Source organism: Branchiostoma floridae, chromosome 19 (genome assembly GCF_000003815.2).
Source record: "Branchiostoma floridae strain S238N-H82 chromosome 19, Bfl_VNyyK, whole genome shotgun sequence".
NCBI classification, from domain to species: domain Eukaryota; kingdom Metazoa; phylum Chordata; class Leptocardii; order Amphioxiformes; family Branchiostomatidae; genus Branchiostoma; species Branchiostoma floridae.
In genome coordinates, this window is record NC_049997.1 from 11634942 (window position 1) to 11658250 (window position 23309).

At 40.9% G+C, this 23309-nt stretch overlaps 1 protein-coding gene across 19 annotated transcripts in view; it reads right to left on the minus strand.

The window, feature by feature from the left end:
• Positions 1 to 5801: 5801 nt before the first annotated feature.
• The window catches only part of LOC118406631 (F-actin-monooxygenase MICAL3-like), a 63170-nt gene continuing 45662 nt past the window's right edge, over positions 5802 to 23309 (minus strand). For 9 of the 19 annotated variants that reach the window (XM_035806817.1, XM_035806835.1, XM_035806834.1 and 6 more), the window contains 14 exons: positions 19326 to 22427; positions 18763 to 18949; positions 18202 to 18297; positions 17828 to 17872; positions 17231 to 17346; positions 16549 to 16756; positions 15394 to 15462; positions 13862 to 13958; positions 12946 to 13019; positions 12314 to 12358; positions 10998 to 11112; positions 10280 to 10321; positions 9402 to 9457; positions 5802 to 8310 (listed from right to left, as the gene is read on the minus strand). In XM_035806817.1, coding sequence (XP_035662710.1) covers positions 8276 to 8310; positions 9402 to 9457; positions 10280 to 10321; positions 10998 to 11112; positions 12314 to 12358; positions 12946 to 13019; positions 13862 to 13958; positions 15394 to 15462; positions 16549 to 16756; positions 17231 to 17346; positions 17828 to 17872; positions 18202 to 18297; positions 18763 to 18949; positions 19326 to 22427 — 4287 coding nt within the window. In that variant the 3' untranslated portion in view covers positions 5802 to 8275. Of the gene's footprint in view, positions 8311 to 9401; positions 9458 to 10274; positions 10322 to 10997; positions 11113 to 12313; positions 12359 to 12945; positions 13020 to 13861; positions 13959 to 15393; positions 15463 to 16548; positions 16757 to 17230; positions 17347 to 17827; positions 17873 to 18201; positions 18298 to 18762; positions 18950 to 19325; positions 22428 to 23309 lie in introns of those variants that run through there. The other 10 variants (XM_035806820.1, XM_035806828.1, XM_035806822.1 and 7 more) reach the window with 10 other exon arrangements.

Here is a 23309-nt window from a genome sequence, read left to right on the forward strand (position 1 = left end):
ACAGGAATGGCAGCTGAAACTTGGGAGCGGAGCTCGCAAAGAGGAAACGCCCCCTTTTCAGGAACACTGCTTTTCCAGATTATTTTTGAATCTTGACTAAAATCTAGCCTTTGTCGCAAATTTCAGTCTTGCTAAGAGTAATCTAAACAAAAGGTATCACATTTTTCGTCCATTCAACGACATGTGGACTCTATGAGACCGTAATACAGTAAATTTGAAGAAAAATTTCTAACAACTCTGACGTCAATAGGCGTCAATGCCCTTTCGGTCAACCTTTTATCAGGGGCCAATGCCCTGAAGGTTAATCGGATCTTAAGCGCAAAGAAAAGGATGTCCTTTCGGTCAATCCTCAACACGCCACGGTTCCACGTTTGGTTTCTAGGGCGTTGGTTGGTTTACGTACATATGGGTCTAGGATAGAAATAATATTGATAGGCAAATATACTCCTCCCAGACCTTTGGGCCTTGGAAAATAAAAGAACACAGTGCAGACTAGTGCCGTAGTGAGTGTACTTATGAAAGTGAGTAGTGGACTAGACCAGCTATGAGCGCTGGGACTTACTCAGCACTGGACTTCCAGTGCTTAGGGACCCAGTGTCAGCACTGGAACCGAGTCGGCTGAGACTACAATCAGCACTGGACTTCCAGTGTTGAGAATTCGAAAGGCTCAGCTCTGGAAATCCAGTACTGACGAATATCCCTATTGTCCAAGCAGAGGTTGGGTCGGTTGGGTCTCGGAGATAGTAGTGGTCGGGAATTTTACCGGCTCGCTTCCCTCACGCCACCCAACCTCATGGAAGCGAACCGGTAAAAATTCCGACCACTACTGTCTCCGCGACGCAACCTCTGCTTGGAGGACAGAGTATTCCACATTGTAAGATCCTGTGAAGTTAAGGATACTTAATGCTAGATTGGTACCGAGACCACTGCAATTAAATCTGAAGTAGCGACACAATTCGAGACGTTACGAGCTTTAGTTTCCCAATGCATTTGTATTATACTACCATACAGATATAGTAATGTAGCACGCATGTGTCTACCCGTAACCATAAGTGATCATAAGTGTGGCCACTTATGGCATATAAAGACGACTTTATGGGGGCCTCCATGTCCTTCATGAAGTTACATGACGACAGCAGAAAAAAATCGTGGTCATCTTATTCACTATTATGAAGGGTATTAGGGAGGATCCACTAAACAAGGCAAGTACCTTCAGATGTCTTGGGGTCACCATCTCCTCCAACCTTACTTGGGGTAGGCACGTCGACGCCACTAGAACATCCAAGGCCAACAAAACATTGAGCGCGTTGCATGTGGGTCGCCAGCACTGCGCCAAAGGCTAGGAGAGGGCCTGTATGGCCCTGGTAAAACCTCACCTGGATTGTTGGGGATCCGCACACCCAAGACCAGATCCGCACATAGTACACCCAAGACATGGTTCAGCGTTCAGCGACGAGCGGCCCGGTACGTTACAAACAACTACCAACATTACATGCTCTGTCACCGCGCTTATCAACAAACTGGGCTGGCAGTCCCTGCAAACCAGAAGGAAGAATGCCAGGATCACAACCATGCATGAACAAAATCCTCCTTAACCACATTTCTGTCCCACATGCATCCAAATTGGTCCTGGCGACTCGGTGCTCCCGTCGCACCAACCACGCTTTGAAGCTGCAAACCATCACGAGAGTAAATCCAACTGCTACAGGCTCTCGTTCTTCCCTCACACCGTGCAGGAGTGAAACTTTTGAACCTGGTGTGGCGCAGGTGGGGTCTCTGAGACTCCCAGTTCAAAACTCGAACTCTGGCGATACCCTGGTCCGACCTGCGAGTCGCCAGAGAACAGCACTCGCGGCTACGGTTCTTTCCCGGGCGCCTAGCAACATAGCCCCGTAAATCGAACCGGCCCGGGAGATAATTCCCTTAGCCGGTTATTATAAGTTGTTCTCTGATATCCCAATAATGTCCTTGGATATCCAGGGTATACTGGGGAGGGCCCTACTGCATTGAGTCGCCCAAACACGTACATTATGATGTAAATACTAAGCCACCATATTCAATTACCTTGTCCTTTGTACCCACAAATCAGTTTTTGTGTTCCTTTGTTTTTACCTTTATTTTCCCTATGTTCATTGTCCTGATCACTTATTACTAACACCAGCAGCACTGCTATTAATCCATGTTACAGGGGCTCTGCAGTAAGGAACGAAAATATCACTTCTTTGTAGGAAAGTTACTTTTAATGCAGCATTGTCTACTTCGTTCTGCTCAACGAAGACAGCTCAAAGACGACATTTCGAGCTCGCGCATTATCTCTGTATGACAAGAGCGCCACATAGCTAATTAGAAAAGAGCGACAAAGGAGTAATATTGCCAATACGATTTTATATTGATTATTCAAGAGCGACCCCTAGCAGTCACTGAAATAAATGCTGTGGAATTACTGGTCAATAATTCTAAGTAGACCAAACAACATGTGCATATAATATTGTCTGATGTGCCATTTTGTTTCTTAGGCACAAGAAATCTTTTCAAGTAAAAGACATGAGGACAGTTGAAATCGCGACTGTAAAGGACTTTTTCTGGAACAGTCAAGATTGTTATGTCCTATAAGCATATAATAGATAGCCTTCGCCATTTTGTAACCGTTCTATGCACTCCATAGGCCTCTCATCCCCCAGCGCTCTCCATGCTAAAGCAATGCTGTACAGTGATGCAGTGATTTCTGGGTGTGCCTTGTTGTCTCCATAGATTGTTGTCCGCATTGTTAGCGCCTGTTCAAAGTAGCTAATGGCTTTATTCTGATCACCTAGTTTACTCCAATAGGATCCCAGGGTCTGAAGTGACTTGGCAATGTCCGGATGTGCCGTGTTGTCTCCATAGAAAGATTTGCTCATTGATAGTGACTGTTCATAGTACCTGAGAGCTCTCTTCTTATCTCCAAGCTCACTTAAAGATGTTCCCATATTGAGAAGTGACTGAGCAATGTCCGGATGCGCCGTATTTCCGTAGATTGTTTTCCTCATGGTCAATGACTGTTCAAAATAGTTTATTGCTTTCCTCTTGTCGCCGAGTTGATAAAAACAGGCTCCAATGTTGCTAAGTAGCATGGCGATGCTGGGATGTGCCGTGTTGTCCCCCCCATGGATAATTTTCTCCATCACTAGTGACTGCTCAAAATAACTCATTGCTTTCTTTAGATCACCAAGCACATTCCAGGATGAGCCTAGAGCATTAAGTGTCCTAGCAATGTCAGGATGTGCCGTGTTGTTTCCAAATATAAATTTCCATATTCTTAGTGATTGATCGCAGTAGTGGATGGCTTTCTTCTGATCGCCGAGTTCACCCCAAGATCTTCCCAGATTGTAAAGAGAATTGGCAATGTCCGGATGAGCATTGTTATCTCCATACATAGTTTTCCCCATCGCTAGTGACTGTTCGCAGTAGTTAATTGCTTGCACCTGATTGCCAAGTCTACTCCAGTGTCCTCCCAGAGTGGTAAGTGACGCGACAATGTCGGGATGTGCCGTATTTTCGCCGTATATGGATTTCCTCATCGCTAGGGACTGCTCTAAGTAACTCATTGCTTTCTTCGGATCACCGACGTCAAACCAAGATGCCCCTAGGCTGTGAAGTGATTGTGCAATGTCCGGATGTGCAGCATTGTCTCCATAGATACTTTTAACCATCATTAGTGATCGCTCGTAGTAACTGTTTGCTTTGTGGTGATGACCTAGTATTTTCCAGGATGACCCCAAATTGAGAAGAGACCCATGAATGTCTGGATGTGCCATGTTGTCTCCATAGATAGTTCTCCTCATAGATAGTGACTGTTCATAGTAGTGGATTGCTTTCTTCTGGTCGCAAAGTTCATACCAAGAGGTTCCAAGGCTGGCAAGTGCCTGGGCAATGTAGGGATGTGCCGTGTTGTCTCCATAGATAATTTTCATCATCATTAGTGACTGTTCGACGTAGCTAATTGCTCTTCTGTAATAGGTAAGTATACTCCAAAATGATCCCAGGTTAAGAAGTGACAAGGCAATGTGCGGATGCGCTGTGTTTTCTCCATAGATAGATTTCCTTATCGCCATTGACCGTTCCTGGTAGTTAATTGCTTTCATTTGATTGCCCAGTCTAGACCAACATAATGATAGGTTGGATAGTACATTGGCAATGTCTGAACGTGGCGCCGTGTTGTCGCCATCGATGGTTTCTATCAGTTTTAGTGATCGTTCGAAGTAGCTAATTGCTTTGTGCTGATCTCCGAGTCGGATCCAAGATGCTCCAAGACTGTGGAGTAATTGGACAGAGAGTACATTAATCATGCTTTTTCCGTGCAAGCCTTTATCCATCTTTAATGCTTCTTCATAGTAGTTTATGGCCTTTTTATCATCATTGTTCTCAGTCCAGGACTTGCCTAATTCGTAAAGTACCAAAGGACGTTCAACGTCTCCCACCTCGTTTAATGCAGCCTCCAAATGGCAAATGGATTTATCTGGCAAGAAAAGGTTTCTAGCTATTCGTCCTTGACAAAGATTGGAGGTATCAAAGATGTTTAGTTGGGATACAATTCCCGGTTGGTCCGGCGTATTGTTTTTTATCGCCGTAAGTATACACTTCTTCAAAGGGACGGCCCTGGAGTAGTATCGAAACAGAACTCTTGTGTCCGGAATGTGGAATATAGACTTCAATGTGTTTTCAGAAATCTCAGCCTCTTTTGGGTGACAGCTCGAGCTCATTTTGGCGAGAGGGGACAGATTGTCTTTCTGGCCTCCATTGGCATTATATGTTCTTAGTCGGAGCTCTGCAGAGATGCTGGTCAGTATCATTAGGTGGGCGGCATCTTCTTCGTCAATCCGTTGCAACCTCGTCAGTTCATCGATGATACTCCATGCACTGGCATGCATAGTGCCATAGCACAGAGCTAGTACTTCTATGGCTATATCTGGAAAACGATAGATGTCTTTCTTAACATTTAGCAGTTGCCCAGTGGTGGGTTCGCGAGTGAAAAACTGGTCGCTGTTCTCATTCACGAGTTGTTGGATGGTAGAAAGGCTGGATTGAGAGTGCGAGAGGGTATGGCCTGTGGTGGTTTCTATGAGTGTTGTGACATACTCGTTCACCAGCCCTTTTTCCTGAGTTAGGAAAACAACACGCTTGAGGATATCTGCCAAGTGATATCCTTCTGACAAAGAAATGTTCAACTGCTGAAACTTTGCCAGATTAACAGGAGTCTGGATGAGACTAACAGAAGCTTTTGTTTTGGTCTTGTCTCTTCCAAAGGGAGTCTTATTAGCCCAAGGCATGACGCCGTCGAAGGCAAATCCACGAGGCGGGACAGAATCAAAGAACCGGTCTTTCTCTGGGTCATCGGACTGAAAGTCGTTGAGTGACAGGATGGCCATGGCTGGGAGGATGGTCTCTCCGAGGTTAATGTGACTTTCAGGTGCAGGTAGTGTGTGAGGTTGAGGAAGTACCTCCGTGTGACGTCATTGTCCATCCCGTCCTCAATCAGAATGGCGAACTCCAGGTCAGAGTAGGGCGTGACCAGGGGCATAATTGTGTGGAAAATGGAATACAGTTACTATGTTAATACTATTTCAGTTATACTAACACCTAGAATTTCAATATTCTGTAGTTCTGTAAATTGCCCGCTCTGGAAAGTTAGCACAGCGTTTTCCTGGCTTTGTTATTTTCTTGATGGAAAATGCCAATAAAGTATATATAAAAAAAAGTTTTAAAGGTAGCTCCTGAATGCATCATATAAGATTAAGGAACAAGTAAAGCATGTATTATACAGGTGGTAATCATCAAATTTATTCTACATTCATCTATCTTTCCAACAGGGCAGCATCAAAAGACAAACACATTGAAAATGTACAAGGTGTTCTATAGAAAACGATGTGCATAGCAAGGCTCGTTTTATTACGAATACAACAAATTGTATACATGTCAGAAGTAGCAAAATTGGAAGACACTAAGAGACCCGGCACTCATGCTAACGTACATATCCTCTGCTATACAACATTTTATCAGACATTTTAGGCAATAAATACATACACTTTGAACACAGTTCCATTCCCACATCCACACTTCCGCGAAGCAAAGGACAACTGAATTGGCAGCAAAGAGTTCACATTTAGCAGAGTTTAACTTGTAGTTACAAACATGTACAATAACAACTCTAGCACATGTTGGATTTAACTTTCATTGTTCTATAACAATCTACTACTTGTGCATCTATATCTCTTTGCATCTTAATTGAAAATGGCAAATGCCTCTATAGTTTCTATTGTTACATTCACAATACTTTTCAACATTATGACAGACAGTAGAAAAAAGTTTATGGAGCAATTGCGCTCCTTAAACATTTCTAAACTACGTCTTATAGCATTAAACAAGAATTTTTTTTCAAAGATCGTAACATTGACTTTCTTAGAAAAAAGTCTACCCAAAAGAGCATTTGCATTTCTGTGATTATCACAGGTATCAATATACACAGATAGAGTATAAGTTTAGCACTCTTTGTAAGCTACACTGACGTTGTACTATACACTTTACCATCATATTCCATATCATATCCTGTCTTATCAAACAATTAGTTACACTATTTTCTGTCAAATCTGGCAATAGGAGGCTGTTTTGTACTTTTGTTGCATCTAGAGTGAAGTTCATAACCTCCATGATTCATACAAATCATTCTCAGTAAATCTACACCAACATCTTTTCAATTCGCAACAAAATCATTAGAAAATCTAAACAATGGTTTCTAAATGCAAGAACGTATGGCTTTGTTTACATACAAGATGAACCATCTATATTGGACCTGTAGCATATAAGCAAGTACCCTATACACTGAAACTTTCTCTTGGGTACATGTATGTGTAATAGACTGCATTGGCCTGTCAATCAAAATTAGCAGTCCTCCAATGGGAGAGTGGCATTTGGAGGTTCAGCCAATGGGAGAGTAGTAATTAACAGTTCAGCCAATGAGAGAATAGCTGTGTATATCTATCAAAGTTTTAAACATGAACCTCTAACTTTTTGTCTTGCAAAACTATGTTTTAATGGAGGTGGGAAAGGCTATGGAATAGGTCTGTTGGACAATACTGAAAGCCCTACAATTACAGTACCACTGCTTTGCACAATTCTATTCACAGAAAATGCTTTTCTATCACAACAAATACAACATAGATGCAGTGCAACAGCAAGGCAGTAAAGTAGTTTAAGACTGTGACAGGAAAATACAAAGTTGGCAATCTTATAACTTGAGGAATACCTACAGAGTGCAAGTATTCTTTTTAATCAGAAACTGTACAAAATTGGTATTTGGCAAAATTATTTGCACATTTTCGTGTTTGTCTTCCTTGCACTTTGAACAAAATGATATATTTCATCCCCTATAAGGGAAGTGAATCATGCTATTTTCTTATACTTTCAACACTTTCTATTCCTACTAGGAAATAGAAATGAAGAAAAAAAACTTACATTATTACTTAGGTCTATACAATTGTTTCCTGACAGCACAATATATTTCATTACATAATGCTGGCACAAGGGAACGTAAATAAACATTGTATGAATATGAAGACTATGTTTGGCATTCTGCTGATATGAGATAACAGTCAAGAAAAGATTCCAATCTATATTTGATATACGCAATGTTGAGAACATTTTGAACATGTACAAGATATTCCAAGAAATATCTGACATGTGTACCTTGTCAAATAAATGCCCAGTCCAATACAAGGGTTGGATAACTGGTACATGTCTATCCAGCAAAATGTTGGATACCAGCACCCAAACTTGACATGTGTAACCAAGGACATGGCAACCAGATGCAATCGACATTTCTTATATCCTAGCATAAAGCAAGGACTCCTTGCATAAAGCTCTCCTCAACTACTAAGTTGAGTAAACAGATTATGCTGTCCTAGGAATAAGTGGGTATGTCAACATGTGAGCAACAAGAAAGAGCTAGTGGACACAAGTAACTTTGTTCCTTACAAACCTACTACATGTAGTATCTTTTGGTAGGTGGGTTGTCTGAGGACAGTTCTTGCAGACACAGCATTTTTCACTGTTGTTTTCACATGAATGGGGTACATGTACCAATCCACATTCTACTATACAAATCCCCACTCATAGACAAGATGTACATTTTTGTACATCAGGTCCAGGTATATACCACATGTCCCTGTTGAGAAGGATCAGAACTTGGCAGTTTGGATGGCGCTGTTCCTCCACTCCCGGTACTGAAGTCCCTTCGACAGCATCACAGACTCAAGATCCTTGTCTTCCTCCTTCTCCCTGTACAACACATTTAGCAATGTTAGACTGTGACTTAGTCTGAAGAAATATGATATCATTGTTACCTTGCACTAGAAGCTGGGTGTGAAAAGATATCAACACATGAGCATGATGTTACATTGTATATATATATATTTTGTTGTGCTACACTGAGGTATTCTTTAATGAAAATATCCTTTAGTTTTGAGATATGAAATGTTTTATGGCATTTCCTCGCCTGGTTTATCATTTAACTTTAGAATCTCATTCGCAATTAAACAGTAAAAAACAAAATAAGAGTAATGGCTAATGTCTCAAATTTGACAACAAATGCTTTGACGAACATTGTTACTTGTTTTATTTTTCCTAGGGATTTAAGGTTGATGTTTGGTAAGGGGTTATAATACAACTGAGTGTTGTGAATTTTTGTTGGGATATTTGTGTGTTAGGGTACGTGTCTGTGTTATAGGTGTCAGTATTGTATCAGTTAAGGTTCCCGAAATACTAGTAAATGCCTGGAATCCACCACCATCACCTCCCTGTAGAAATTTGTGGATAAGCTTCAAGGTTACAAAGTTAGGCAGTACTGCATTCTAGAAGTGATGATGTTACATGTACCTTATTATTTTGCATTAGAACTGAGGCCTGAAGGCTGTTCAGAGACTTTGGGCACAAGTCAAAAGCTAAAGAAACGGACTTCTGTAACTCCTAAACTCTGGAGACAAATTCAACGAAAAATCTTTGTTGCAGTGTCTATTAGAGCATTTTCTGAACAGCATACAGACCCCCAAATGGCAATGTTGAATATGCTCAGCTTGGATGGATTAAATTTGTCATCTACAGAGTCATCCCATAAGTTCGCATGTTCTGGCTTGTATTTGTGGAAAAATTGACTCCGTGTTGTAGGTTAAAATTAATGTACATTTGTATACTGTAATACAAAGATACATGTATATTCAGACAATGTTAGATGGAGTCCTTGTCTGTAAACTTGAGTTCTTTTCAGTACAAGAATATTAGAGATCCTGTGCAAAACAGTGAACTTATGATCGAGATGCTCTTTCTACTACCATGGCTGCCCTCCACCTAATGCATACAGAACTACACTAAACCTTTGGGTTGTTCCTTTTGGGGTTGCGAATGGAGAGCTGTGTCCATCATCTGATCTCTGGAGGAGGAAACATACATGTTAACAACTATAAATGTCACGGACAAGTTGAATCCATGGGCACAGGTTAGTTTGGATACTGTTACAGTAGTAGTTTTGACTGAATTACTGCAGGTGTAGGTTATCAAAGAATTACTTGACGTATGTTACAATGTGACACAGTGATGTGTAATCAAGAATGAGTTATCATTTTTTAATTGAAAATTTAAGACTAAGCAATGACCAAAAATATAGGAATGTTAGCAAATTTGACTGTTGCAATTTTTTTTCTGATATGAAAAATGAAAACTTTTAAGTGATATGTGCATGAAGAGGACGTGGAAGGGGTTTTTGCTCATATTAGTGTCTCAATCAGGGCCTCCCCCTCTATTCTAATATCAGCATGACTGGGTTGAATTGTACAATGTAAGTATGTGACTACATAACTGTGATGATGAAATTCTTGTTGATGCATGTTACAAAGAAATGCTGCAAGTTGTACTGTTGAAGACCTATCATATCAATGTTGTCAAGTAACAGTTTTGAAACATAATTAGTAATATATACATTTGACAAATTAGTTTTGTTATTGAGGGGGTGAATTAGTCTTCATGGTGCCCAGTGCCCCCATATTACCTATTCATATATCAAATATTCAAATTTTTTTACCAGTCTGAGTTCAACAACATGCAAAACTGAAGACTGAAGTATCAAACATTTGATCAGACACAGAATCCCTGCACCTTAGCACAGGTTAGTGTGAGTGTAGTCTCTCTGGGTTAAGAGCGCCACCTTGCACCAAACACATGAATCACACACATAAGCTAGAAAACTGTACTTCACTGGTCAATTGCTTGGCTAAGTTTGGACACTTCGCTTTCCAGGCTGTGGGGAAGAAAAGCAGCAACAAAACCTGTATCAAACTTCAGATTACTCTTTTAAGGTATCTTAAATGCTTTTGCTGTGAGAGGTACATTGTTTACTGTCAAAGGTATTGTGATGCAAATCTGTAGTGACTGTCCTAACTGCAATAGATGTTTTTCAGTCTTCATTTTTGCTTAGAATGTGCAAATGCTGGGTACTCGTTTCAAAATTTTAGTCACAAGGTAATTAAGTGACAGACTCTGAGTTACAGTAACTGTACTTAAATTTTGTATTTGATAAATGACTTCAAACAGAAGTGATCTCAACAATTAGTGTTTATGGGGACTTGGGGACCCTTTCTAGTGATGGGTGTACTTCAAATGTCTAAAGCCCATGTAGCCGATTTAAACAGTAACACTTTTAAGGGTCAAGTATACACCCATAGGTTACAAATAGGTTGGTGAAGACTTGTCCATACTGATGTTAAATGGGGTACAATCAACATGTCATGTTCAAATCACTATCATAGTTGTAACACATCTGGCATTTATAATGAAACACTCGGAAATAATGAAACAAACCCACACCTAGAGACCACAATAATGAAAACATTGAAAATGTATGTAATGGTATATAACAGATGATAACAGTAACACATTTTATATAATTACAGTTTAAAATAACCAAAAACCCCCACCTTAGCCTCTCCTCCTCCAGCATGGCCACCAGAGCATCTCTCTGCTCCACCACCTCCAGCATCTCATCCAGGATTCTCTTCTCCTCAGCAAGCTCCTCGGGGGTCTTCTTGGAGTCTGGGGGGTGAGTTGGAAATGTTCACAAAACTTGTTATTGGCAATCTATTCTACACATGGAAAATGTGCAGACTCACTGTATATGGTAAAGAATTTGTGTACACATGTAACAGTATTAGACACACCAGGACTTCTACCTAATGTTTGCTCTTGTTACTATTTGTAGGGCCCAAGATTGAGGAATACAAATGAAGCAGAACACAATTTGATCGAGCATGCTGCAATTTTGAGAGGCAGTGGTTTTGGTAGACATTAATATTATTGGACAGCATAAAGAGTAAAACAATTCTCATGTTTTCACCTTTGCTAATATTTTAGACATTTCTTAGTTGCATCCTTGTTAGCTATAGATTGTTGTAAGTACAGTCTCTTGTCTCTTTATCAGTAATTCTAATAAGACAAGTCCTTTATGTACAATGTACTTCCCCATCTCTTGTGTCTGTAGCTGTAAGTAAATGTCTAGTTACACCAACTACATTTGGGAACCACTTCTGCTGTCGAGGTATACGATACAATTTACAGTACATGTTACAGGACATGTCTACTAGCCATAACAAAAATTATTGCTGATCATATGGAATAAGCATATCCTGTCAGAAACAAGAGGTGAGGAAATATGTACTATCAGTCGTGATGTCGTCGCCTGTATGTATGAATGAAGCTGGGGTTGGTTAGGTTGATCATCAAAGCTGGTAAAAAGATGCATTGAGCATGGATGCCTTACATGTGCTGTCACAAATTATCAGACAAGAATTGTTACAATAAAAACGTGGTTGCTCTCTCTTTGCGCAGTTAAATTTAAATGTAGATGAAAAACAAGATGGCACCAAGACTCTGACATCTCTGAATTCTTAGAGCTAAATTCTAAATGTCTTGAGTAAGTTGTAAGAATAATCCAAACAAACAGCCATTAAGAATAATTATGTCTAACCCAAACAAAGCTGGTGATCTAACACAGTAGCCAGTCTTTCTGATAATGAATCTTTTTCTTTCCTGAAATACACCTAATAGTGTGTCATTACTTTGGAATGTTGGTGCCATCTGGTTTTATTCTTGTAAATAATCTGTAAACTTAAGATAAATTTCAGGGCTGGAATAGTGGGTTATAGAGGGTGGTGAAGTTGCAAGGTAAGATTTACTGCAGAATGTGGTTCATGCAACTAAGAAAATTCCATCAGGCAAAAGAAACAACTGCAGGTACCTATTACAAGGTCTAATATGCCAAAGGGTCGGAGATGCTCAATAACTGAAAGGAGAAAATGAAGAACATAGAAAACAGTAAGCATCAATAACTACAAAGGAGTGGTGACCCTCGAGTAACCACAAGAAAATATACTTGAATTGATTCTCAAAAGATAATTCAGTGCTGACTTAAAATTTCATGAAAGACAGCAGCTGTGGGATGACTTTTACAGTACCGCCTACGTTTATATTCCTGTCTGAACGCGATTAAATGTACTCAATGTACTTTTATATAACAATTATTCTACATCAGCATTTTTCTAAGAGAAAAAAATTTAGATACATGTACATGTAGATTGACACCAAGACAATATACCAGTAAGGAAGGTCACCACAAAAGCAGGACAGCATATCTACTAATCAAAGTGCTTCCACCGAAAAAAGCAACAGAAAAGGGAAAATAAATCAAATGACAGGGGTAATACAAGTCAATACAAATATGTATCAAGTATACCCACTTTTTATCTCAACGAAATACAACTGGTAAGATAGTCCAACAGTTTTGAAAGCTTTGTACACCAGATACAGGCAGGCATGATGAATAATAGTAACTAAATGTTATAATTGTGATTAGACACGTTGATTCCTCACCATCGATTGCCATCCTCTCTCTGAGCTCCTGTTGCAGACGACCTTGTCTGTCTTCCAGCTCCAGTTCTTTCCCACTGGAAATGAAGGAGAGATACATGTAGAATCATGTCACAAATCATACAGTCTTATAATATGGAGAGTCATCTTGTTATCCTTTTACACACAGGTATATCAAGTGCTATGAACTGTACATATAGAATACAACACGGTGTATCCCGTATCACCCGAGGTTCCAGCTCGACCGCGGGAAGGATCGCCTGACGGCCGAAAACCGGGTGATCCGACCCGCGGGAGGGCTGCGACCGAGGGTTGTATTTTATCTATGTTATACCCACCTGAGAAAACGCATATTTCATTGCGAAATGCACCAGAAGTTGAGAAAATGTTGTGTCCTCGAACAAAAGATTGTAACAACAGCAATTCTAACGTCCGAATCCGGTATTGGAATTTTCAACCATGCCGTATTCGGCCCGTTCGAAATAGTTCGATTTACTCGAAGGAAGCCTGTGTGATACAACATTCGAACCTGTGTGATACGGAAAGTTATCACACGGTTCGGAACACCCATATCGAATGTTTTCACGTCACAGGTATGACATAAAGATAAGTATCAAAATGGATGATAAACTCTTGCAAGTAGTTGAATTTTTTAAAGAAACTATCAGTAGACACAGTAAGTAGTTCAACATTAGTTAAACATTATTAATCATAAGATTGCACTGAATGCACAGGACGCATCTTACATGTAACTTATTGTAAGTAATATATATAAATATATATTTCTTAACATTTGCTATCTCTTATTCAATAGCACCATCAATGCTTCTGAAAAGAAACCAAGACATCAAAAACAGAGAAGCACTAACGATGACATGTTCCAAGTCAACATTAAGAGTAACATGAAAGCTGTACTTACTACACCATGAGCTCAGACTCGTATCTGACCAGCGCATTCTTCTCCTGAACCAGCTGGAACCACTCCTGCATCAGTTTAGCCTCGTCCTGGTCTTCTCCTGAGGGAACACAGGAAAACAGTCAACAACAACAACAACAACAGCAATAGGAACTCAAACTTGGCCTTCCTTTATGACACTGCACATGCTTCAAGACGATCCTTACTGTTCTCATAATAAAGAAGTGCAGTAACTTTTAATTTTTGTCTCTTTTGGTTCATACATTCACATACATGTAGTGGATCAATTCATTATTCCAATTATTATACAGTCATATGTCATACAAAATAAATTTTCTTTACTCAATTATCTGTATCTAGTGGGAAGGAGGTCTTAAACATTGTGTCTGAATCAAGTATACGGATATATCTTGCAACTATTATTATAGTAAACATGCTTAGCAGTGAACAGATTCTCGCTGACAAAGTATTGGGAGCATTTCTACAGTGTGTGCACAAGCTAACTATATATGGCAAGCTGCAGTGATAGCTTGTGACTGTTGGAAGTGGTAGACTAATTGTGTTTTTGGTTTGGGAATGTGGAGGAGAGTTCACTAGACAATGTAGCATGTAGCTCCATGCACCTTTGTTTTGAATTCAATGGTGCTTGCCGAACACAAAAAGACCTTATGGACATGACACAGTTTTTTACACCATCATAAGAATTCATTCCATAGACATATTGACACATCAATTGCGGTACTCAGAAACAAATGACTCAAAAATGCAAAGTCAAAACAATTGAAGTACTACGTAGTAGAGTGTATCAGATTCTGACTCCAATCCAAGGAACCTGCCCAGGGTTTTCTATCTATAAACACTGTCAGAAGTAGAAAATGTACAAACTGGATAGTATCTGGCCACATCAAACCAATTACGATGTGCAAAGTCTCTCTTCAAAAAGTACAGTCAACAAAGAAGTCAAGGCATACATTACTGCATTAATTTTCAACCTGTATCACCATGCTTCAAAACCAAAAATCAAGTTGCCAAGCAGAACTCTTCTGCATCAGCCAAAAGAAGATAACAGTACCTGTCAATGTCCTTGACATAATGCAATTAACGGAAGGGAACATATCATACTGAGTAAGACAGAGGGGAAGTGTTATGTAGGGTAGAAAGAAGCAGGACAGGCATCTGTGTTGGGCAGACAATGTTGACTGGCTGAATGTACTATAATGTATTTCAAGGGTTAGTAAGTGTAGGATGCTGATATGTAGCAGAACTTCTAAGTTATAGCAATCTGTTCTTATTCAATATTTTACTGTTACTGACATTTTATCAAGATTGCAAATTAAACAAGAACTGGTGGAGAACTACAGAACTTTGAGGCAGTGTACTACAAGCAGGGGTTGGGCAGGTAGGTCACTCCATGTTAGGAAAGCTCAGGCTATGAGAGATTGGGCAAACTCAGACTACAGGCAGTGAGGCACGTGGGATGTCTGTATGGTCTCAGCTCAGGCATTATCCAAGAAGAGAAGTAGTTCTTACTGTACCTAGGCCAGTGAAACAACATTTTAGCAAAGAGGGGCTTGCCGGTCGCTTGTGTAAGATGTTGTAGTAGTCTTTGGAGGGTCAGAGGAGAAAACAGGGACAGGGAAAGAGAGAGACACAATTCACAGTAGGAGCAACAACTCAGGAAAAACGACAAAGAATAGTGATTATTTTTCAAAGAGAAAAGCTTACAAAAAAGTAAAGATTATAACTGCAATCACCATAGATATTTAATACGAATTTGCACATGCAGCGCTTAAGGCAATATGGCAAAAGCACACTGGTTCAGATACTGATGGGTATTTTCATTTGAATGCTACATTTTCAAGAGTATCATTGCAGTAGTTAGTCCAGTTGAAACAAAAACACAATTTGTTTCTGTCAAGGAGAGCAACTCAGCAACAAAATGTATACCTATCAAATTTTAGTTTCATCTTTCTAGAAGGAACAGTTACATTTGCATATAGCTTTTTGATGTTTAGGAAAAGATCTTGTGAAGTGAAGTTATCACGAAAGTCTGAGGAAGTTTACAGTGTTCAATCCAATCATGTCCTAGGTGCCCAAAGTACAGATCTTAAGCATGTGATATATATCTTCTTATGTCATTCCTGGCCTAGGAAAATGAAGCTTAAATGTATCCCCTAAAAGACATCAACTTTGTCTTGAAAAATTGTAACATAATCACTGTCAAATTAAGTTCTCCAGTGCAACAGGATTCAACTCCATTTCATAATGAGGAAAGTGTCAAAATCTTAACATAACAGGCCTATTAACAGGCCTAGAAAAAATTCATTATGTTTGAAAACTCACACTGACAGCTGGTGATAATTCCCTGCCATAACTGACCTGGCTCCCCCGGAGAGCAGTTTCGTGATGCATTTCAGTTTTACATTTATCAAACTGCAGTAACTGTTATTGTAACAGTATCAGTCTTTCAAATCTAAAAAAAAGGTTAACAAAATATATTCCTACCTAACAACTCTTTTTTCAGGACCCTAATCAGAAACACATTTTTTATGTTTCTCGGTATTGTTGGAACAAATGTGTTCTAGTGTTAAGGCAATATGGCAGATACAGATTTTGGTATTTCAATTGTGTACATATACTATACTATATTATGTAAAACCAGCACATCTGATGTTAGCTCCCTGACTGACCTGACTCCCCCCTGAGAGCCTTCTCCAGCTGCACCCCGCGGGTCTCCAGCTCCCTCTGCTTCACCTCCACCTCCTGCAGCTGTCTCTGGATCACCTGCGCTCGACGCAGCCGCTTCAGCTCCTCCTGACGCGCCTGCCGACGAGCCGCACGCTGGACTCGCTTGGTGATCTTGTCATTAAGTTCCTCCTCGTGGAGAGCCTTGCGATCCTGTGGGAGAACACAGAATATTACTTACATTCTAAAGAAATACTGCAACTAGGTGTCCTACAGGCATTTAACAAGGAATAAATCTTTTTTAACACCTGACCTGTCTCCTCATGGAGAGCTTTACGATCCTGTTGGAAAGTTTTAAGATGTCACTGAGATCTTAAAGAAATTCAATACTTTCACTATGTCTTTCACTTGTTGTCATCTAAGCATCTTTAAAGACCTTAACAAATATTATTTTTTTATGACTGAACTACATGCATCTTCTACCATCTATGATACTGTGTTAAGACATCATGGTGCTCTTTGGAATATCTTTCTGATCTTGTTGTTGAGCTTCATGGAGAGCCATATGATTCTGAGGAAAATCTAAAGCTATAGCATTCACAGTATTCCTTACAACTGAGCTCCTCAACACAACCTTTCCCAAATTGCTATTTTCCAAATGAAATGGTTGTTCAAGACAGTCGTTACCTCAAATTCCTTAAGGGTCCTGCTAGGCATCTTGTCCCTGGTGACAAACAGAAGATCCTCACAAGAGTCTGTCGACTCTCCAAGCATTTCAGCCTGGGTTCTTCTTGTCTTGCGTGCTAAGAAAAAAACAAACATTTCTTAATATTTTGAAAAAATGTGAATGAGTGATCCATGAAATGCATGCATTCTGCAGGGCTATAGCTTTGATTTTATTTTGAAGAGAAGATTAAACCTTGTGATTATCAATTTTGTTAGTATTTTTGTTCTACCAAAATCTCCTTTCACCAGGAACTCTCTCAAAAGTTTGTACAATGGCTTCTCAACAAAAAGTTTTAAAACAAACAGCGAATGCAAGACTTAAAAAGAATCAAAGTAGAGACAGCTATGAGAAGACCTGAACACCATTGACAAACTTTTGAAACAGTTCCAACTACGGTACTCCAATTAGAAACTGAACATGCTTTAGTACTACATCAGATAGCATTGGCATGGTTTTTAATGTTTCTAGTTTTGGGGAGGGGGGTTATCTAGTGTATGAGCCCTGTAGTGCATGGATTTGACCCTTGGTTCATGAATGGGAGCTGGAATGTTCCTTACTTGGAACCCGACCTCTGGACCTGGGGGTTACCTCTGCTTCTGAGTCTGAAAATGACAAGTTTTACACACGTTCAACTTTCATGTTCTTATAAATACACATATTATACACATGTCCTATGAAGTAAAATCAATGGAATTTGTTGATCTCGTTGACTTGATGAGGTGGTTAGATGCTTGATCTGTGTTAAGAAGATTGTTGTTAGTAACTAACCATTTTCTAGATCAACTTTACACAGAATAAAATGGAAAGGTTCATTCATAGAAGTCCCATGCTTTCTATTGTCATACCTTATAATCTAAATCTTGACCTTATAATCTAAATCTTGATTCTTAATCTAACTGTTGTTGGGATCTGAGTGACAGTACACCCCTACCTGGCAGTGGGCCCTTCTGTTTTCTGTAGGTGACGAAGGGGAAGGTCTTGTCGAAGGAGTCGGGGGAGGTCGACACTGTTACCTGGTCTTTGTCATCTGTGTGAAGAGAAAAATCTATTTAAACACTTCTACTGTAAATTGTGCAGCGGTTTAGTTTTCACTGTTTCAATGGTGGCCCCTTCCTGCAAAATCATAACGCAGCAAATATCTGATTTGTATTCTATTTTACTACAGGATTGATTAAAGTGCAGACCTCAACATCCTTTTCAAACCTACTTCAAAAGAAAGTGACTGCAAAAGTAAATGCAATTCTGTACAGTATGGACAGGACCAAGTGCCTTACAGTGTCCACAATGTCACAAACATTTCTTTCTTTTGAATAAATGAAATGTTTGCTCATGATTGCTACTGAGACTTTTCCCAATCATACAAAAGATAAACAAAGCAAATAAACAAACTGAAAGGCAGAATATCTGTTGCAACCATTCATTCCACACATGAACTTCCTCTGTCTAAAAACGGAGAAAAGAAAAGTAAAAGAAAAGAAAACCAACCCCTCACCTACTATCTCCCCATTCACCCTTATTTCAGGTGAGTCCACACCTGTACTTGTCTTGATGTCTTTAGGCTCGCTCCTCCTCTTGCCCTTCTCTGTCTTCTTCTCCTTCTTGTCTGCCTTGACTTTCTTAGGTTTGCTTTCTTCAGGGGATGTGACGGCCGACAGCTCAAGTGTGTCGCCTTTCGAGGTCTGAAATGTCAGAAATAGGGCTGATTTAAAATACATCTGATGTTCCAACTAAACTACTTCAAAAAATAAAATTACTTTTTTGTTACATACATGCACATGTAGATGACAATTTAAACATTGATAGAGGATATTGAAATTCTTCACTTTCTGTTCTTGTAAGCATTATAAAGGCTTGTATTTAGTTTAAAATGTAAAGTCTTAAAACTTAGAAGCTTAAAGTTTTGGTGTTTGGGTATTCAATAGTAATGTTACATTCAAAATGCACTAGGGTGTGTATTTTCCCTGAAAAAAAAAAAGATTTAGGCTTGCAACACTGTTTTCAAGCCACAATTACACGTTTCTGAGTAAATATGACTGAGATGTGCAATGTACATACCCTTGACTTAGCCTTGCCAGGGGTGAGTGCCTTGAGTAGTCTGGAAGCTGGTGACTCCTTTGGTGACTTTGTCTTCTCCTTCTTCTTATCCCTCTTCCCTTCTTGAGAGCTGACGCTTCCTTTGCTGTCTCTACTTTCACTCCTTGGGCGAGAGTCCACCGAGTCTTTCGAGTCCTTACTTTCACTTCTTGGTCTAGAAACCTTTGATTTTGAGTCCAGCAACTTTTCCTTACTGGTGGATTTCTTAAGAGCCTTGGCCTCTTTTGATGCAAGTTTGGTCTTTGCACTGTCTGTGGTGTCAAGAAGCTTGTCTTTACTTGGCGATCTTTCCTTAAGAACAGGCTTCTTCCCTTCAGCAAGTTTTTCTCGGCTGGCACTTGTTTTTGTAGCCCTGGGTTTGACTGGAGCTATGCCCCCATTCTCTCTACTCAGTCTTCTACCAACTACATCTTGGCCCTCCTTGCCTGCAGTTTTCGCTAGTTTAGAGGCTGTTGAAGGTCTGCCCTTTACTTCAGTCTTTGGCACATTTTTCTTGGCAGCACTTGGCCCCATGGGAGGTTTACTGGCAGCTGGAGAGACAAGAGGATCACTAGCTGCTGGAGAGGTCTTGGCACTCGGCTTCTTCTCCTTCCCTCTTAAAGGTAACCTAAAGCCTGTCTTCTTTTCAGCCTTGGTCTTCTCTTCAGACTGAGGTGTTTTGCCACCTTCTTTAGAACTAGCACTACTTGTGGACACTCTTCTACCAGGCTGTGCCTTGCTACTTTTAGTATCCCTATCTTTTGCTGTCTCTCCTAAAGAACTAATACTTTCTGTTGAAGATTTCCTACTTGAGAGACTTTCTGAGGATGCAAGTCTAGCTCTTCCTACTATTTCCTCAGAGGGCAGTCTGCGTGTGGTCTTTTCTGCTTTGGCGGGGGTAGGTTTGGCTGCCTCCTCCTTCTTTGCTGGTTTTGTTACAGTATCTTTCTTTATTCTATTGTCAACCTTACTGGCCATCTCTGACAGCCTGGCTCTGCCAGGTTTGGCATCGCTTGTTTTTCTTGGTTTATCCTCTTTCCTTTGTGTAGGTTTAGCTTCCGTTGGTTGCTCGTCTACCTTATACTTTGCTTGACGCTCTGCAGCGGCGTCCTTCGGTGACTTCTTCGACTGTAGTTTAGTCAACAGCATCTCCCCATCCATCTTGAGTTTCTCAAGGTTTTGTCGAATGGTTTGCGCCTTCTCCAACGCAGTTGCCACTTTCTTCGTAGATTCATCTGTCGTAGGCCTTGGAGGGAGTGGCCTACCAACTTTGACTGGTGATGCACCAATATCCTTAGGGAGGGACGGTAGTGGTCTTCTTGGCTTCTGCGTTGTAGGAGGCGTGTAGAACTCTTCTCTAGAGTCATTGAACCCTTTTGCGACCTCGATTTCGATCTCGCCATCATCGACAAATGGAATGTCTTCGATGCTGCCGTTGTCCACAGACAGTTGAGTGGATTTCTCCACCTTTGCTCCAGTAGATGTCCTGTCGTACACAGGCTTCTGCTCCGATGTAGTCGGCGACCGTAGGTAAGACAGTTCTTTTCCGTAAGGTGTCGAGGGTGGTGTAACCATGGGCAGGTCACTGGACGTACTTTCCAGTCTGTTGCTCTTGTTTCCCTTAGTTGGTGAGTCCATGAGAGAATCATGAATCTCCTGAAACCCTTTCTCCAGCTCTTTGTTCATGGTGTCCACCTTGTTTGATTCTGCTGCTTCTCTCTCCTCTTTCAACACAGGAAGTGGTTCCATCTCCATCTCTACAGAGGAGGTTGGTGACGAAGCCAACGACTGACTCGGTGTAGAGATAGTAAAGTCGGACTCCGACCTTGGCAGAGACCGTACCCTACTTTCTCTATCCTTCAGGGGTTCGAGTTTACGTTTGACTTCCTTAACCTCTTCCTCGGTCTCCATCTGTGAGAGTTGTCGCTCGTAAGTCTTCACCATTTCATCTTCGTTGTCGTCGAGAACAGAGATGGGCCTTTGGTCCAACATGTCCTCTATTCTCTTGATGTCCATGGGTGACTCAAGTGGAGATGGAAGTGGAGAGGGAGAAGAAACCGGAGACTCTGCAGGTGAGGGAAGAGGGGAAGGTGAGGGGATAGGAGATGGTTCAGCTGCAAGTTTCCTCAACTTGTCTTCATACCTCTCTAGCTCCTCATCCTCTTTCTCTTCATTTTCGTTTTCCATTCTGGCCAGCCTTTCCTCGTACATCTGGATGTCATCTTCTGCAGAGTCCGTTAACTCCAGAACAATGGGCTTCTTCTTTCTGTATTCCTTAGAAGGAGACACAGCTTCTTGCTCTTCCTGTGGCCTTTCTTCTTCTCTCCTGGCAAGAGCTTCTTCATACGTTCTCACAAGGTCGTCCTTTTCTTCTTGAGGTGGGGGTGGCGAAGTCCGAACTCTTGGACTCTTGTCCTTTCTTAATCTGCTCCGTCTGGCAGTTCTTGGGCTCTTCTTTGTCTCCGGAGTCTTCTTCTTGCGAAGGTTTTCTAAAGAGTCTGCATGAACAAGCTTGCCTTCATCAACACCCTCTTCTGAAGAGGATGATCCAGAGACATACTCAACACCATGGACCTCATTATCGTTTGATTCACCAGTTTCAACTCCTTCTAGATCCAACTTCAGGCCTCTGTCTGCGTATGGATACCTCCTCTGGGGTGCCTCTGCTGAACCGCCATCTACCCAATCATAAGACTCACCCTGTTCTACTCCTAGTATGTCATACAGCCTTCTTGGTTCATGTGCCTCTCCCTCACTCACATAATTCCTGCTGGAATCCTCCATGGGTCTCGTAGGGGTTGCGGGTTCACTGTCGAACTGAGAAAATCTCTCCCCCATCATAGCCAAAGCCTTCAGTCCTCGGGACCGTTGCGGCATCTGGCCATCGGGGGTGAGATACTTCTTGGCATCAAAGGACTCTTCAAGATCTGCGCGTGGCTGTTTAGGACTTGGCAGTGGATGTTCAGGAGTTCTGGCCATATCCTCGTGTTCTGTTGGTCGTTCCGGAGACGGTGTGGACGGCTCTGAGGCTGGCAACTCCTGCACTTCTTCTTCTGACTCCTCCTCAGAAAGTTCAAGTTTGTCCTGACAGACACAAGAAAATGTAAGGATGATGAAGATCTAAGAACCTTTGTCCCCATCCGCTGCAAATTCTAGTTTAAGTTTTAAGAGGCCATTTTGTCTTTGCCAGCTATAAGCGAGATTTTGAAGCAAGGTTTTTACATAGAATTTGCAGCGAATGAAGAACTGAAGGAAAGATGCCGCTACATGTTGGTTAAACATTGATTGTTGATTTGTGGTGAGGAGGGAGGGAGATTTGAAAAATCAGCAGTTTTGTCATCAGAACTTTGGTGGTATGGACTCCTAGTCTGGAATGGGGAGTAAGAATGTACAGTCTAGAATGATCTGTCTACTTGGGGGGTAAAATCACAGATACGAAGCATGCATCTCCTGAGCCATCATTCCGTGATACACCATTCTCATCTCACATAACAGCAAGACTTTAATAAGCAACTTAAAGGTAAAGCAGTCATTCTCAATTGTGATGAAGCATGGTGCTTTTTTATGCAACTAGCAGTAGTGCAATGTGGCTTTGCTATGGATCGCGTTTTTGGCCAAGCACAACAGGTCATCACTACTCTTGTTGGTAAGTGCTTTGGGTTCTTTCAGTGCAGAGGTTTGACACATAAGTACCTAAAGTTCCTAATACACAGGGCCACCGGGTTTATGTCCCCATTTGAAAGAGCAATGCAGCCCTTCACCCATAGTGTCCAGGTCCAGACACACAAAATTTGAACCAGACTTGCAGTGGCAATGGCAGAGTGTATAGACGTCTACACCATGCTGACACTGATATTTTGCAAAAGGTTCAGACCTAAATAGTCACATATAGAGAATGGTGTATCACATTAGTTTGAGGCCATCACTGTCTGATTAGTGATTTGTTGTTGCTGCATATCACATCTG